At 48.1% G+C, this 17,500-nt stretch overlaps 1 protein-coding gene across 1 annotated transcript in view; it reads left to right on the top strand.

Annotated features, from left to right (window-relative positions):
• The window catches only part of LOC116220473 (plexin-A1-like), a 141,357-nt gene that overhangs the window by 19,792 nt on the left and 104,065 nt on the right, over positions 1-17,500 (top strand). Inside the window, exon 2 of the mRNA XM_031567178.2 lies at positions 11,028-12,424. Within this exon, the coding sequence (XP_031423038.1) occupies positions 11,249-12,424 (1,176 nt within the window). The 5' untranslated portion in view covers positions 11,028-11,248. The remainder of the gene's footprint in view (positions 1-11,027; positions 12,425-17,500) is intronic.

A 17,500-nucleotide genomic window follows, 5' to 3' on the forward strand; every position in this document is an offset into this window, starting at 1 on the left:
GCGCTCTGGGCTTGGACAGGCTCCCTGGGTGTGGGGTCTGCCTCTGAGCGCAGTACAGTGCAGGGAAGGGCAGGCAGGCAGGCAGGCAGGCAGGCAGGCAGGCAGGCAGGCAGGCAGGCAGGCAGGCAGGCAGGCAGGCAGGCAGGCAGGCAGGCAGGCAGGCAGGGACCTCAACTGACTAAGGTGTAGATGTATTTATGATGTGCCTTTTGAGTTAATGTCATTGTGTGTGTGTGTGTGTTTGTGTGTACTCTTGATGTAATTTGTCTGTAATGGCTGTGTGTACTCTTGATGTACTTTGTGTAACCGTGTCTAGATAATCTGGATGTGTGCATCAGAACCCCATGTGTGAGGCCTGGGCCTTGCATACTGTGTGATTATATAGCTGTATGTTTGTGAGGTTTTTTTTTTTTACTCTCTCTCTCTGTGTTTGTGTGGGTGTGAGATTTAGTTGTGTGTGTTTCAGGATGTACTGTGTGTGTGTGTGTGTGTGTGTGTGTGTGTGTGTGTGTGTGTGTGTGTCTACCACACGTGGCACAGAGCAGCACTTCCTCATGGCTGTGTGATTGGCAGCTTGGCCCCTTTGACTCTGCGGTGTGACGTGATGCGTGGCACATCACTGGCCTACCGCCTCTGTGGCTCAGAGCTGGTCTGTCACGTTTTTCATCTTTTTCCCTCTCCCTCTCCCTCTCTCTCTCTCGCTCGCTCTTTCCCTCTCTTCCCTCCCTCTCGTCCGCCCCTGCATTCCTATCACTCGACGTTCCTTTTCTTTTCTCCTTTATCAGCTACACCTCCCCCCGATCATTCTTTCCTTTTGGGATCACGTTTCTTTCTTAGCTCTCCTGCTATCTCTCCTCCTCCTCCTCCTCTTCTCCTAGCCTTTCCTTTCCTTTCCTCTCCTCTCTCTTTCCTGCCTTCGAAGAAAGGCCAACTCTTACTGAAGGTTATGTTGACACTGGCTGCATAATTATAGAGCCTGTAACTTTACTGGTGCCCACAATGATCTTTCAATGTCCTTTCTTTTATCTTTTTATGGCCATTTCATTCTAGTGTTGTTGCTCTTTTGCTGTTGTTTTTGTCCTCTCCCTCCCTCTCCCTCTCTATCTCCCTCTCCCTCTCTATCTCCCCCTCTCCCTCTCTCCCTCTCTATCTCCCCCTCTCCCTCTCTCCCTCTCTATCTCCCTCTCTATCTCCCCCTCTCCCTCTCTATCTCCCCCTCTCCCTCTCTCCCTCTCTATCTCCCTCTCTGGCTCTCTGTGTTCTCATTCCAGTCTTCTGTCAATGTGCCTCACCCTAGTCCCTCTTTCTCTGTCACTGTACTTTTATCTCTTTCACTGTATCTGTTTGTCTCACCCCTCCTCCCCCTATTCTCTCTCCCTCTCTCTCCCTCCCTCCTCCCTCTCTCTCTCTCTCTCTCCCCCCCCCCTCTCTCTCTCTCTCTCTCTCTCTCTCTCTCTGTCTGTGTCTGTGTGTTCACTGAGCCGTGTAGTGGAGTATGATGGGCTTCAGTGGGACTGTGCTGACTGGCCTTCAAAAAACAGGGAGAAGAGAAGAGAGGAGAGGAGAGGAGTATGTGCTCACTCGCAGCCCCGACTGCTGTTTCAGTCGTCTACCCTACCCCCATCCCCCAGCTCTGCTCTTCTCTTCTCTTCTCTTCCTCCTCCTCCACCTCCTCTTTTCTCTCCCTCCCACTCTTCCCTCCAAATGTGAGCTCTCTGTAGCAGGCCGCTTAGCAACAAGCTGCTTGCTCGGTCAGTTCTAATGGAACCCTGAAAGGAGGGGGGAGGGGGGAAGCAACGAAAAAACAATAAGAAGATGGTTGTTATCCATGGAAGGGAGGAGGGGATAATGGTGACTGGCCTTCAACATTTGCCCGGTGGTAATTGTGGTATTTAAAGCAGATTACCAGCCCATGTGCTGAAGGCTGGGGGGGATTGCACTCTGCCAAGGAGCTTTTTAAAGAACACAGTAGCACACTGTATAGATCTCTCTCCTCGTCCCCCCTTTCTCTCACTCTTTTTTTTCATCTCTCCATCTCTCTTTCTTTTTCATTTGTTTCACTCACTCACTCTCTCTCTCTCTCTCTGTGTTGTATGTGTGTGTCTCCATGTGTTCCTCCCCATTGGTCTTAGAGTCGCTGCTTCTGATTCTGTGTGTGTGTCGTTCTCTAGCTGTGCGTGCCCCCCCCCCCCCTGTACACACATGAGTGAATCTGTCCGCGTATGTGCCTGCGCATGTCAAAACCCATTAAGCTCAGTTGTGACGAGGAATAAGGAGGACGACCTAATCGATAGCTCCTCGGAATCCTGCCTGTGTGTGTGTGTTTTATGCGTGCGCATGTGTAAATGCCCCGACCTACTGCTCTACTGCTGATCCGAGTCAAACGCGCTCTCCCCTAACGCTCCCCGCAGTGGCGATGGGGCAGCGGGCACAGCCCATCGCGCGTGCGTACATACGTGCGTGATCAGATCAGGACGTGATGGGGGAACCGTCGTTCCTTAATGTATGGCCGGGAGATGTAATCTGATTTACTGTAGTGGCAGCGGCTCCGTGCAAACGGACGGGATCCTAATGCATCAGTTAAGCTCTGGCCCACATATCACTTATGGCCCTAATGCTGGGCCCGGGGGCTGATAGGAGCAGGCCAGCGGTCCAGATAAGCTGCAGATGCTAATCGATGGTCAGCCTCATATGAGGACCTGGCTCTGGAGATGGGACTGGAGTGGCGTGGCTGTAGGAGGTGCTTACTGTGTGTGTGTGTGTGTGTGTGTGTGTGTGTGTGTGTGTGTGTGTGTGTGTGTGTGTGTGTGTGTGTGTGTGTGTGTGTGTGTGTGTGTGTGTGTGAGGCACACAGAGCTCTGTGTTTGATGGGGTATTTGCATTAGCTGTCTTATCAGTGGAGTGATATCGCTCCACAGGCCTGAGCTCAAGTGCAATGAAGCATGGGTGTTTCTGCACACATGATGATGTCTGTGTGTGCGTCTGCCTTTTTCTGAAGAGTTCCTATGTATGTGTTAAAAGAATTCGATTCTGCACACTTAACCTTCATTAGTTGAAAATAGGACTTGTTTTGCTTAGTAAACCTGTTCAACCTGCACTAGGCCTACATCTGTGTTGATGTCTCTCAGATCATTCCACACACAATCACTCATTGTTGCACACGATCGGTACCTAACTCTCGCTTCCCTTCCACGCTTCCTCTCTCTCACCATCACATCCCCCTTTCTTTCTCTCTTTGCACTCTAGCTTCGAAAGGTCCTGTATTTTCTCCTCTCTCGCCCCTCTCGCTCTCTTCCCCGCTCTCCCTCCCTCTCTCCCTCCCTCCCGCTCGCGTTCGTTCCGGCATCACATGTTTTGAATTTGGCCCGGCGATAGCATTTTGGGGTGGAGTGTGTCTGTCTGTCTTTGTCCTGAGCAGAACCAGTTCTCCGCCTGATCTCCGAGAGCTGGCGCACACTCACACATGAACTATGCGGCTGTGAGTTCAGCGCCTCTCCGCATCAAGCACGTATTCTTCTTAGTCACACACTGGTATAAAGGACTTTTTCTTTTGCGGTTCGAGTCTGTGCCGACCGACCTCGGTGCCCTTGTGACTAAGCACATCCAGTGATATGGAGATTTATATTTTGATTAGATAATGATATTATAGATACATTTGGGAGCGGCCAGCTAATCTTCCCATCCCAGGCCGCTCCAACAACACGTGCTTTTTTTTGCATTAGCTTGTATGAAATCATCCCGAGGCGACAGAGGAGTGATACTTGGGAACAGCAATGGCTTTGTGTTATGAAAGTGAGCCTATGATTGGACTTTTGTTAGTTTGCTTTGTGTCATTGTTGCCTCAACTCTGTTTGACCGCATGTTTAGAATTCTTCCATACATGGCATCTCACTGTAGTCGCTCTCTCGCCTCTACCATGGAGCTACCCACGTTTATTTTACCGGGCCGCTGAACTGAGGACTGAGGCAGCGCAGTTGAAAGCCCCCTTGTGCTTTAAAAAAAAAAAGATATAAAGTTCGCATGGTTAATTGTAAGGTCTGTTTATTGCCAAATAATAACAATAATGATGAAATGAAGCAGTCCATGAATCTTCTGAGCCTTCTCTTTAACGGCTTTACCCTTGAAAATGTCTCCTCCTCTTCGTCAAACCCGTAATGGCCTCCATTTCAGCCTTCATGAGGTTGTTTTGGTGAAGGTCTTTTCTCGGTGGAAGTGACACATAGGTCATGTTATTTGGAGGGGAGTGGCGGAGGGGGTGGGGCTGGCGCTGGTGTATAATCTCATCAAAGCTCAGGCATTCTGCCGAACGAGTTAGGGAAATACGCCTGGAACATCATCAGACATGTTTTACCACAAGCACAAGACACCAAAAAACACAGCAGCCATTTCTGAAAAACACCCAAGTCCTCCAGCCATCTTATTTTCCTGCTTACCGATGTCCCCAACATTCCCCCCTCTGCTGTGTCTCCCTTCCCTCTGTCCCCCTCCCCTCTCTCACGGAAGCATTGTCCAAATAAGACGCCTCCCGGGCACCTCCAGATTAAGCCTAAACCCCACAGTCACGTAATCTTTGCGTGCGATCAGTCGTGCGTGGGTTCAGTTTCTGTTCCTCCACTGCCCTGACCTGAGGAAGTGTCCTCCGTGTAACTCATGCCCGGCGCGGCGCAGCGCAGCGCTGTGCCAGTCCTCTCCCCTGCCACGGCCTGATGGGACTGTGATGGCACCTCTCATTGTCCCCACGCCCCCCCTCTGTGTGTCCTTGGACACTGTACTTCCCGCACGGCTGACTGAGTGGCGTCGGTGAAAGGGAGAGCAGGGTAGCGCAACGCACATAGAGTTGACATGCCATGCATACGAGTGCACGACACATGGGCATGGCACACACTCTCTCTCACACACACACACAACACACACACACACACACACACACACACACACACAGGTTCACATTCACACTCACACTCCATGTGAGAGATGGGCCGTCTGTCACACGATAATCCTGTTTACCGCTAAAACCACAAGTGTGGCGCAGGAGGAGGAATACGTGTGTGTGTGTGTGTGTGTGTGTGTGTGTGTGTGTGTGTGTGTGTGTGTGTGTGTGTGTGTGTGTGTGTGTGTGTGTGTGTGTGTGTGTGTGTGTGTGAGAACAGAAGGTAGAAGGGATTTTGTGCAATGCAAATGCTCTCCCTTGGTCTGAGGGGGTGAATTCATGGAGTGGCAGCTGTCAAAGTTTTCTACACACACACACACACACACACACACACACACACACACACACACATATTGGAGGGGCAGCTGTTGCATAGCCCAAAACACACACATGGTCCCTGTCAGCACTCCGCTGGGATGCCCTGTTTGGCAGAGGGAGAGGATCCGTCTTCTGATCACAGCTCAGGGCTGGACTTTGCCCTGTTTGGAGGCCTCTGCAGCAGCCAACTGGGTCAGTCATACAACAACCAACAGAATTGTGTTGCTCAGAAGGGTCTTGTTGTTGTCATCTAGTAAGTTGAAGAGTGCTACGGATGAGTTGTGGCTGTGTTTGCGTCGTGCTGTTGCGATGTTGTCTAGCCCAAGTGTTCATGTGAGGCTCTTACCCCGAGCTCCCCAGCGGGACTAGTGCCGAGGGCTGCCACCGGAGGCCGTTATCAACCACCTAGTGTGCAGGTTTAATTAGCCCCCTAACGAGCTCTGAAACCAGCCTCCCACTGCTCCGATAAAACTACTTCCTGTTTATTCCTTAAGCCTGTACAGGCTTCCTGAGTGGCCCAAGTCCATACCATTGGAGACGTGCTGATGTGTGTGTGTGTGTGTGTGTGTGTGTGTGTGTGTGCGCGCATGTGTATGTAGAGTTGTTTGTGTGTGAGGAGATGGTGCGTGGTGTCAGCTTGCCAGTGTGTCAATTGCGGAGTGCAGTGAGGCGTCAGTCAGCCTTTGAGCTGTCTGTGTGTGTATGTGTGCTGTGTGGAAGATATGGGTTAAACACAGAATGTAGGCTAAACTTGGAGCAAGTGTGTGTGCGCGCTTTTGTAATCGTGCACCACTCTTAATGCCCAGTGATTTCCTGCTGTGTGTGTTGGCTGGGAGTGTATTGTAAAGAAGCTTAATCAACCTCCTGTTGACCATAAGCCTATGCTATGTGTGTGTGTGTGTGTGTGTGTGTGTGTGTGTAAAGAGAGCCTGACCTGTCTTCCCTGAAGCTGTGATTCATGTGTTTTTCTTCCATGCAAGGTGGGAAGAGTTGTTGCCAAATCCGTGTTGATTTGTGAGTGTCGGAGTGAGTTTTGAAGGGGGCCTCAGCATTCAGTTGTTTGTCCCACTGTGTTTGTTGAGGCAAAATGGGTCGATTAGCTTATGTTTGGCCCTGTGGTGTGTGTCTGTGTGTGTCTGTGTGTGTCTGTGTGTGTCTGTGTGTGTCTGTGTGTGTCTGTTTGTTTGTGTTTGTGTGTTGGAACTGTGAGGTGTCTTGCATGCTGAATCTGCACTGAGGGCTACGTGTGTGTGTGTGTGGAGCCGTGTGCTAGCAGTGGCCTCTCCATGAGCCGTGTGCTGTAATTGATATGCCACAAGCAATAAATCACCCAGCCACCCCTGCCAGCGATGCCCATTATCTGAGGAGACAGGTTTAGCGGCCTAGTCGAGAAGCCCATGCTCACACTTTACTCTGTTTGTGTGTCTGTGTGTGTGTGTGTGTGTGTGTGTGTGAGTGTGAGTGTGTGTTTGTGTGTTTGTGTATGCGTGTCGTGTGTGAGTGAGTGTGTGTTTGTGTGAGTGTTTGTTTGTGTGAGTGTGTGTTTGTGTGAGTGTGTGTTTGTGTGTGTGTGTGTGTGTGTGTGTGTTTGTGTATGCGTGTGTGTTTGCTTTTGAGAGAGGTTTATTAGTTGGGTTTTTTCTTTTTTTGGAAGGCAAGGAAAAGGAATATAACCAATAGCATAGAGCCAATAGCTGTAAGATGTTTACTTTGAGCACAACCAACCGGCTTGCCTTGCATTCAACGGCTAAGCCTAAAACTGTTTTTTTTTTTTTTTTTGACACGTTTAAAACCACGAGTGCTTCCCATCCGGTAGGGCTCATATCACCCACTCACCCCGCTGCTTTCCCTCATCTTTTGCTTTGTCGCATTTCTGTAAGAAAAATAAAATCCTGGTCCTCACCTGTCATGGTGCCCTCCTCTGCCTGCACAGGCTCCTGATGAGGGAGGCACTGGTGGGGGAGAGAAACCCATCGACAGACGCCATTGTGTTGGTTCCTCCTTCCTGGCCACCAAATTATGGGATTTGTCTCTTGCTTTTAATTCCGTGTCCGTACATGGGGGAAGAAAATTGAAATTTTAGAGGCAGAAAAATAAGCAAGAAAGGGCTCGGAAAGAGGGGGTGAAATTGGAAAATTGAAATTGGGAGGAAAGTGCGGGGCTGTGAAAAAACCTCAGGGGTAATGGCAGTTAGGGATTGACAGGAAAAAAAGGGGGATTGACAATTTTCTCAGCTGTCTGTCAGTCCTGCGGCAGTCACCCTCCCTCCCTCTGTCCCTCTCCCTTCCTCTTTCTTTCTCTCTCATCACATCTCAGGCAGCCAATCTACTGGTGCTACTATCTCTGAGCCAGCAGAGTAAACATTCATGGTGCTTACATTTCTGGGCTCTCTCTCTCTCGTCGTCTCCCTGTCTCCCTGTCTCCTGTCCTCTCTCTCTCTCTCTCTCTCTCTCTCTCTCTCTCTCTCTATCCCCCTCTCTCGCTCTCTCTTTCCCTCTCATCACATCTCAGGCAGCCAATCTACTGGTGCTACTATCTCTGAGCCTGCAGAGTAAACATTCATGGTGCTTATATTGCTGGCCTCTCTCTCTCCCCCCCCCTCTCTCTCCCTCTCTCTCTCTTTCTCTCTCTCTCTCTCTCTCTCTCTGCCTAATGGCATTCAGCATTGGACACAGTGGCTGCTGCCATATAGGCCATTACTCAGGTACAGAGCCCACTGGAGCTACAGAAATGCAATTTATTGTGAAATTCACGGTCTGTTACGTCAAGTGTTGTCCACCTAAATGAAGAGAAATTACTGTTGAGGCAACCTTTTACATGTCTTTCTCTCCATCTCTCTCAATCCCTCTCTACCCCACCGCTGCAGTTTAAATTGACATCTGTTCTCAGTGCGCAGCGAGACTGCACCATGCAGGCCGAAATAAGATTTTCTGCAGGTAAAGCCACCCGCTTATTGTGTTTGCCTGAATCGGAAGGAGATTTTATGTGCAGTCACTGAAGCCATTTAATGACAAGACCCTTAGAAGTATCTGATAAACTGTTTCTTTTGCCTACCGGCTCTTTAATGTTTAATGTTCGCTGTACCTCTACCTGAACCACTAGGCACTTTTTTTTTTTTACCCCTTTGCAAACTAACTGTTATAGTGTCAAATTTCCAATACGGAAAGCTCTTCTGCCGTACACCGAATACTCTGTTGTGGTTTTGTATAAATTTGTGTTTGGTGTTGGAGGAGATGTTGGCTCACCAATTCACAAGGGTTTTATTCACCCTGTTTATTTCCTGTACAGGTAAACCTGTGGCGCTGTCACCAGGTAGAGATAAGCCTTAATGCTTCTCCCTGCCTTATTTCACGACACTAACCCCCCCCCAACAAAAAAAACAGTCAGCTAGCTTCTTTTTCAGTATGAAGATTAGCTTACATCAGTATGCATTTTCTCCCGCCAGCATGTGTGAGTATTTGGAACTGGGAACTTGGAAAGAACCCCCCACCCCCCTCTCCCCCAAGTTCCCTATGCTTTCTCTGAGGTCTTTGAAGTGACGACACATCCTGCCTCTGTCCTTGGGGGATTGATTGACAGATAAGGAAAGCCTTCAATCACCCTTTGGAGAAAAGAAAAGAAAAACAGCCAGGGAGATAAGATGCTGGGGTTGGAAAAGAAAAGATTGCAAAGAATGAAAGAAAGGAAAGATACATTCCTCATTTTCCTTTCCATTCCCTGTCTTTCTCCCGCCTTTATCTCTGGCTGTGTTAACCCCCACCCCCCCCCATCTGTTTTTTTTTTTTCTTCGAATTCTCCATTAAAAAAAGAAAAACCACCTCCCATCCTCCCTCCCAGTTTCTTGTCCTGGCATCGACGGCCGTAAAACACCCGTTGTGGATGTGCTCACAGTCAAGGTGAACCGAGGCACTGGCAGAGATTGTCAGAGCCTTTAGCTTCGTCAGCGTTTCAGACCAAACGAGCGTTCTGATCTCATCTGGAGCGCCGTCGGCCTGACGGGCAGGTACCAGCTCTGGCCGCCTATTGGACACTAGTGATGTCAACATTCGAGAACACCGCAATGAGAATGGCGTTAACCCCCGTTTGCATAGAGATAAACTGACATGGTGATAACTGAGGGTAGTACTACTTTGGTGGAGAAATAGACTAGGTAGATAACTGTCTTTACGCTGTACACTGTAAAATGCGAGGAATAAAGTGTGGGAAATTGCCTGTTACTTCATGGGCATAGATAGCCTTGTCCATTACCTAGATAGCCTTGTCCATTACCATGTTTTGAGACTGGGCCGATAAGACGGCATCGCTGCTACTGCATGAATAGTGTTGGCAAACGGTGTGAAACTGACACAGGGTTGAGACCTTTCGTCTCGCTTTTAACCAGGTATTCAGTCAAAATATTTGTCTCTACTGGTCTGAATAACGTTAAATAGTGTAATGGAATCTTCTTTGGTACAGGGTCATTCAAATTTCCGAGTTGCTTTAGAAAGCCACCGGTGGCCTGGTGTGGAGCTATTCTACTCTTTATGTATGGCTAAGTGAGGCATGCCTTTGGGAGGCAACACCAGTATAGGAACGGCTCCCCCTCCGTTCAGCCTATTAGCCATGCCTCGGAAGTAAAGAATGGAGGCAAGTCCCAGCTTAAACACTGAGACTTCTGCACTGCGGAAACGGGGAGATGCCAGAGCTGGAAGTGCGGAATAAGTAGCTTACATCATGGATGCCTTCTCTTGGGTGGGATTGGGAGAGCCGGCCCGACTCCTGAAGAAATGGGAAGTTCGTAGCCAGGAATAAAAAAAAAAAGAAATAAAAAATAACCAGGACAAAAACAAATCGCCATGGCGACATGATTAACATTGTTTGTGAGTTGTGACTTAGTGTTTCTTTTTTCTTTGTTGTGTGTGTGTGTGTGTGGAGTAGTCTCTGAAAAGTCCCTGACTTTCTGTAAATAAAAAAAAAAACCTTCTGAAATCAGTCCTTTTTTGGCTTCCTGACTCTGTTTTGATCACAACTGTTCCGTCGACTTAGTTTTGGTTAACCACAGAGGGGCGTCTGGTCAGGCCTTCTGGTGTTCAGGAAGCCTGTGATTAAGAGGCACAAGAGGCGGGCTGCTGCTCTACAGACATCTCAGGGAAGAGTGGAAAAGGAGACGACAGAGACCGTCTGCTTTAGCATGTCTACTGTTTAACACAACTTATAATTCACCAAAACCTCTGCCTGCCCCATCACCCTGAGGCTGTAGATGGGTCAGCATGGAAAGGGAAGTCCATGCTTAAAAAAACACAGTGGAGCATGTTTTAAACATATGGATACACCACCAGTGGGATTCACTTTAGCTCGCTGGAATGTTAGTCCCCCTTTTTAATGCAGCTGAGGAAAAAGGCATTTCGGTGTCTCTTTATTAATACAGTAGGCTTGCTGTCTCTTCGGCTCATGATAATGGACTTGATGTGAAATTATTCAAGAGGTGCGGAGTTTGTGTCAGCATTGGGCTCCTTTTTTTTTTCTTCTCTTCCTTCCCTTTTGTGCTGAGAGTTTCTCATCAATCCCGAGGCGTTTGTCGATCCATCTCCGTAATTAAACATTGTCATGGTTTCGCGCCCTGCCTTTCGGCCCTCTCAGGTTGAATCATTCATTTTGCCTGGGCAGGATGTCTTCTTAACTCCTATCGACTTTGCGCTTTTAGGTCGGCACCAATGCATAATCAATAAGATGTGTTGCCTCTTGACTCATAATGTGTTTTTTCTCTCTCTCTCTTTTTTTTTTTTTTTGTGCCTCGCAGGTCTCCTGACACTCAGTGGCGCTCTGGATGAAGCACTGGATGACCGTTCATATTGGAGAGGAGAGCACTGACGATCAATAGGAACTATTTTTCTCTCCCTACCCCTTTTAAAAACTTCTATACCCATAGAACTGCCTGGACAACAGTGACTAACCCTAGGTATTACGGCGGAGTGGGACAGGCAGACAGCCTTGCCTCATTTGTGTGTACTGTGCACAGAAATGTGGCCTCTCCAGGGGTCTGTGGGTGTGCTTAACCCAGTGAGAGTGCTTCTTCTTGGGCTTCTAGTGGTCTCCTTTCCCCAAGCCCAATCCCGGGCGCCCCAGGAGCCTTTCAAGGCCTTCTCTCCGCCAGAATGGGGACTGACGCACCTTGCCGTCCACAACAAGACGGGCGAGGTCTACGTGGGATCGGTGAATTGGATCTACAAGCTGTCGAGCAACCTAACCAAGTTAAGGAGTCACATGACTGGTCCTGTGGTGGATAACGAGAAATGCTACCCTCCGCCCAGTGTTCAGTCCTGCCCCCATGACCTGTCCCAGACCAATAATGTCAACAAGCTGCTGCTAGTGGACTACGCCCAGAACCGGCTCATCGCCTGCGGAAGCACATCGCAAGGCATCTGCCAGTTCCTGCGGCTGGACGACCTCTTCAAGCTGGGCGAGCCGCACCACCGCAAGGAGCACTACCTCTCCAGTGTGTCCGAGTCCGGCACCATGTCCGGAGTCATCATCTCCGACAGCATGAGCAGCAAGCTCTTCATTGGCACACCCATCGACGGCAAGTCAGAGTACTTCCCCACGTTGTCCAGCCGCAAGCTGATGGCCAACGAGGAGAACGCTGACATGTTCAGCTTCGTCTACCAGGATGAGTTTGTCTCCTCGCAATTAAAGATCCCCTCCGACACGCTGTCCAAGTTCCCGGCCTTCGATATCTACTACATCTACGGCTTCAGCAGTGAGCAGTTTGTCTACTACCTGACCCTGCAGCTAGACACACAGCTCACCTCACCCGACGCCAGTGGCGAGCAGTTCTTTACCTCCAAGATCGTGCGCCTCTGCGTGGACGACCCCAAGTTCTACTCCTACGTTGAGTTCCCCATTGGCTGTACCAAGGATGGCGTGGAGTACCGCCTCATCCAGGACGCCTACCTCAGCAAGCCTGGCCGACAGTTGGCCAACTCGCTGGGGGTGTCCGAGCAGGAGGATGTCCTTTTCACCGTCTTCTCCCAGGGCCAGAAAAACCGTTCCAAGCCTCCTAGAGAGTCTGCCATGTGTCTGTTTACGCTCCGGCGCATCAAAGAGAAGATCAAGGAGAGGATCCAGTCGTGCTACCGAGGACAGGGAAAGCTCTCGCTGCCCTGGCTGCTCAACAAGGAGCTGGCCTGCATCAACTCGGTAAGTGTCCTGCCCTTCATTGTGCTGTGAGGAAGTGCTATGATAGGCTTTCTGAATCATATCAGACACTATACGGTACATACTATCTTTTTTTGATGTTACTAGGGATGCACGATATTGAATTTTAGCCGATATCCGATATGCCGATATTTACAAGCTCATTTTGGCCGATTGCCGATATCAATATATACACCTCTGCTTTTTAATTATTGAAAAGTCTCTCCTGTACTAGAATTAATCTGTTATTATGATAGGGTATTGCTGTAGATACGGGACATTAAAAACTTGATTTGTATCATTTTAGAAATAGACATTCACTCATGAAACTATTGAAATGATTTCAAATATGGCAGATTTATTTATATTTTCACGTCACAATTTTCATACTTGAACAGTACCAACTTGAACAACTACACTCTGGAAATGCAACTTGGCAAGCTAACTTTGGTTAACTGACTTACAGTTTAATAACATCCCTTCTAGGATTTCTAGACTAATCTATGTAAGGTTATTGCCAAATTAGCTATATAAATTCCATATATGCAAAAGTAAGCCATGTACAGATAGCGTGGGCTCGTGACATAACGTTTCACATCCCGTCAAATGAGATCATCAACTTCGCTGGTGTCACGTAGCATGCAAGCTAACTAGCTAGTGTTGTCTAGCTAACTAGCAACTTATTAACTTCTATTAGCGTGCGACAGGTAATGTTGCAAAGCGTTGCACGCGGGTGGTCTGCATCTATGCATGCAACCTACGTTACGGCCAAGCTGTCGTCTCCTCTTCCATCTCCTGGAAAGTTTCCTGACAAAAAATAGCATGTCAACATCCTCTGATACTGTGAAGTACTGCCACACAGCCGACGTGTTGAATTACGTTGTTGACGCTCATAGTAACCAAAACATTTGCTTCGCGTGCGCATAATTTGAACGTCACTTTATCGGCCAGGTACATCGGCAGAAATGTTCATATCTGCAGATGCCGATAATTAAGTTTTGGTGCTTTTATCTGCAGATACCGATGTCGTGCCGATATTATCGTGCATCCCTAGATGTTACTCTTCTACAGGTTGAATACATGCATTTGGGGCCTCTAGTTTGTTTGTCTCTTTTTTCCTCTATGTCTATCACTTAGTGTTGCTTCTTTTACTCAGGGTGGAACCTCATTAGTTCAGCTGAGTGGATATCTGGAGTGTCACTCTCCCTCACCCTCTCTCTCCTTCTCTCTGACTGTCCTCTTGTTCTCTCAGCTAATTCATTCGTTTAGAGAATCTTGATCCTGTCTTGTCTGCAGTAAGCATCCTCTGGGACCAGGGCTTGGCTGCCGTATCTAGCCCCTCCCTTTCTCCTCCTTTCTCTCTCTCTCTCTCTCTCTCTCTCATTCTCCCTCTCCCCCTTTTTCTCCCTCTCCATCAAGTCTCTAAAGGCTTAAAAATGAAGGAGGAGGAGAAGGAGGCTTTCTCTCCGTCTCGCTCACTTCATTCGTCGGAGTTGCCATCTTTTCCATTCTCTTGCTGTAGCTTTGCTTTGGGAGGTGAAGTAAGCCAGCTATTTGTTACTTGGCGTGAGTTTAAACAGACACGCGAAGAAAGAAAAGGATGGCTGCTGTTAGAGTGGTGCTATACTATCTTCATGTACCTTAATGTGAACTGCATGCTGTAGAGTAAACACAGCAGGAGCTGATCACCTGGTAGTGGTGACTATATATAGTGTATAATGTTGTCGTGTGTAAGACCCCAACGTCTGTTATCATTTAGTTTTACCTAACCAAAATTCTGTGCATCCTTTTAGAGATGGTTCAGGTGATAAACAAAAAAAAAATAAAGGACTGACCCGGTATGTTGTCCCTAATGCAAAGAAGGCTAGAAGGGTACAGTACAGTGGGCTAAACAATCGCTAGCCAGATTCTTCATGAAATTGTGATGTTGACAATGCTAGCAAGATGTTTTAGGGTTGTGTTTAGCATACCCTTCTCCCAGGTTCATTGTAATAAACTTGACGCCGTTAGTGGGCGGGTCTTTGTTCATCTATGTGCCTTATGTTTTTGTGAGCCTGAACAAACTTGCTATCTTGAGGGACCCCATTTGCCAGACAATGATGGCTACAAATGATCAGATAGGTCAAGTTTTAGGGTTGTGTTTAGCATAACCCTCTCCCAGGTTCATTGTAATAAACTTGACAGCGTTAGTGGGCGGGTCTTTGTTCCTCTGTGTGCCTCATGTTTTTGTGAGCCTGAACAAACTTGCTATCTTGAGGCACCACATCTGCCAGACAATGATGGCTACAAACGATCTCGCAGGTCAATCAATCATCTTCCAAAGGGAAATGGTGGATCAATGCTTAGCGTGTCATTACAACATGTTGGAAAGATAAAGACCAGCCAATCACATGCCTCTGTGTGACTCATAATGTTAGAACCTCTTCAAATCCAAGGCTAATAAAAGCAGTAAGACAATAGCCTGGCCTTGCGAAGGAATGTAGTACGCTGTTTCCTTCGGAGATATGTTACACAGATGCACTGCCTACACACTTGTTTCAATGGTATGGATAAGGCTCAGCAGATTGGCCTGACCTCGTGACCCCTGACGTACCCTTGGGCCAGCTGGAGGTCAGCTGGGGTGAAGAGCGGACTGTATGGGGCGGTTGGGGGTCAGCCTGTGGGGAGATGGAGGAGAGGGAGGCCCAGAGTAGTTGTGCTTCAGCGTGTGTGTGTGTGTGTGTGTGTGTCGCCTGTGTAAAAGACAGCATGATTAATCTCCTCCTCGGCTGTCAAATCCCTCATTGGCTGTGCAAATGGACTGTGACACAAGGAGTACTCCTGATGCAGGCTTGAACTGAACTCACACACATGCCAGTGGCGCACACACACAGACACACACACAAACACACACACACACTATCCTGCATGGCTGCACTGGGATGCCCACACAAAATGTCATCCTTACACACACAATTTCTTGTCCACCATGAGTACAATGCCCCATGATTCAGTAAGCATATCAGTTCCATCTGATGCAGTTACTGCATTTAGCCCTTAAGGGTGGCAGTTGCCCACTGTCATACCCAAGCAGCATCCTGCAGAGAAAATGAGCCCATTCAGGAATGGTGTTCTCTCCCTTTCTCCCTCTCTCTTTCTCTCTCTTTCTCCCTCACTCGTTCTCTCTCTTTCTCCATCTCTCTCTTTCTCCCTCCCTGTCTCTCTCTTTCTCCCTTTCTCTCTCTCTCTCTCTCTCTCTCTTTCTTTCTTTCTTTTTTTCTTTCTTTCTCTCCCTCTTTCTCCCTCTCTCTCTCTCCCTCTCCCTCTCTCTCCCTTTCTCTCTCTCTCTCTCTTTCTCAGGCTGTCCATCACACTGGCCTGTTTGTCAGTTTATTAGTAAACACATGACCTTTCACTGATGTCGGAGTGGATCAATAGATGCCATTTCCCGTTTTTCAGAGACGGCGGAGAGAGAGAGACAACGAAAGAGAGACTGGCAGGGAATACCAGTTGACAAGTGTAGAAGAGTTAGCGACAGGCTGAATGTTTGTGTGTGTGTGTGTGTGTGTGTGTGTGTTTGTGTGTTGGTGTGTGTGTTTAATGTGTGTGTGTGTGTGTGTGTGTGTGTGTGTGTGTGTGTGTTTGAGAGACAGACAGAAAGAAAAAGAGAGGCGCAGGAATTCGACAGGCATAGAAGAGTGAGTGACAGGCTGAACGTGTGTGTGTGTGTGTGAGAGAGAAAGAGATAGAATGTGTGTGTGTGTGTGAGAGAAAGAGATAGAGTGTGTGTGTGTGTTTGAATGAGCGAGTGTGCGGGTGAGAGTTTGATGAGTGCGCAAGCTGAAAGCTGGACGGGGCCGAGAGGCGATGATTGATTATGGGCTCTCACCGGGCCATGAATCGCACTGTATTGATGTCGCAGACACTTTAGGCCACGCCGTGCTGTCCCTCCCTCCCTCTGCCGCCCCCCGCCCCTCCCCACTACTGTTGGCGTTTAGTCAAGAAAGAAAAAAGAAAAAGTAGGAAAAAAAAACCTCCTTTGAGTGTCAGCCGCAGTCATCTTTTTCGCTAGGTTCTACCCAGGCCTTAGCCACCCCTGTTAAATAGCATATTAGCTTTGGTAATGAGCCTTCATTCAGGGCGCTCGGTGGGGAGAGTGTCGGCGCAGTCTCTGCCTCAGGGTGGAGAGCGCAGTACTGCCGGGCCAGGGCACCAGTCTACCACACACAATCACTCATCTAATAACCTCACGCTATGCTAGCTTTAGTGCTAATGGCAGGAACAGGGCTTTCATCCTGTCCTCCCTTCTGCTCTCTCTCTCCCTCTCCCTCCTCGCTCACGCTCTCTCTCTCTCTCTCTTTTTTCTCTGACTGTCTAACTTTCTTTGTTTTGTTTTCAATAGTTAGTTGTGGAGATAGCTGAGGTGATTGGGATTGTAGCCTAACAACAATACCTGTTTTGAGTGTGTGGGTGGTGTAGATGTACACACACACACACACACACGCACACTAGGGCTGGGCGGTATGACGGTATATACCGTGCAACGGTAGAAATGTGTCTACCGGGAGAGATTTGGCTATACCGTTTCAACCGCGGTATACTCTTATTTTGAAATCCAATCGATTTATTTTTAGATAATGACCTCCGAACTATACATCATCCCGTTTATTATACGGTTACTCGCCAAAACGATAGAAGACATTCCTCCAAAATACCTCTTTAACGATTTTGTTGCCGTTTTGTGATTTCTGCTTAAAACAAATTGTTCTTCAGGCAAATAGAACTCTAAAGTTTCAGGTGTTGCGTAGCAACCCATTACTTGCTGACTTTCCGTTACGTTAAATGACCGGAATGATATGAAAGATATGAATTAGAAGCACAAAACAGCGGTCATTACTTTTTCGCAGCAGTGAAAATAAAGAAATGACAGACCTGCGAACGTTGGGGTGGCCCATTCAAATCAACGGAACTTTTTTGAACATTCTGAAGAGCCGTATAATACGATGCCCAGTACAATTTTCAAAGCACATAACCTACAAGGACTTTCATGCCTACTTGTTGAGTAATCCTTGATTGTTGGGAAAGATTCAATATACTGAA

This window comes from Clupea harengus, chromosome 5, assembly GCF_900700415.2.
Source record: "Clupea harengus chromosome 5, Ch_v2.0.2, whole genome shotgun sequence".
Classification (NCBI taxonomy): domain Eukaryota; kingdom Metazoa; phylum Chordata; class Actinopteri; order Clupeiformes; family Clupeidae; genus Clupea; species Clupea harengus.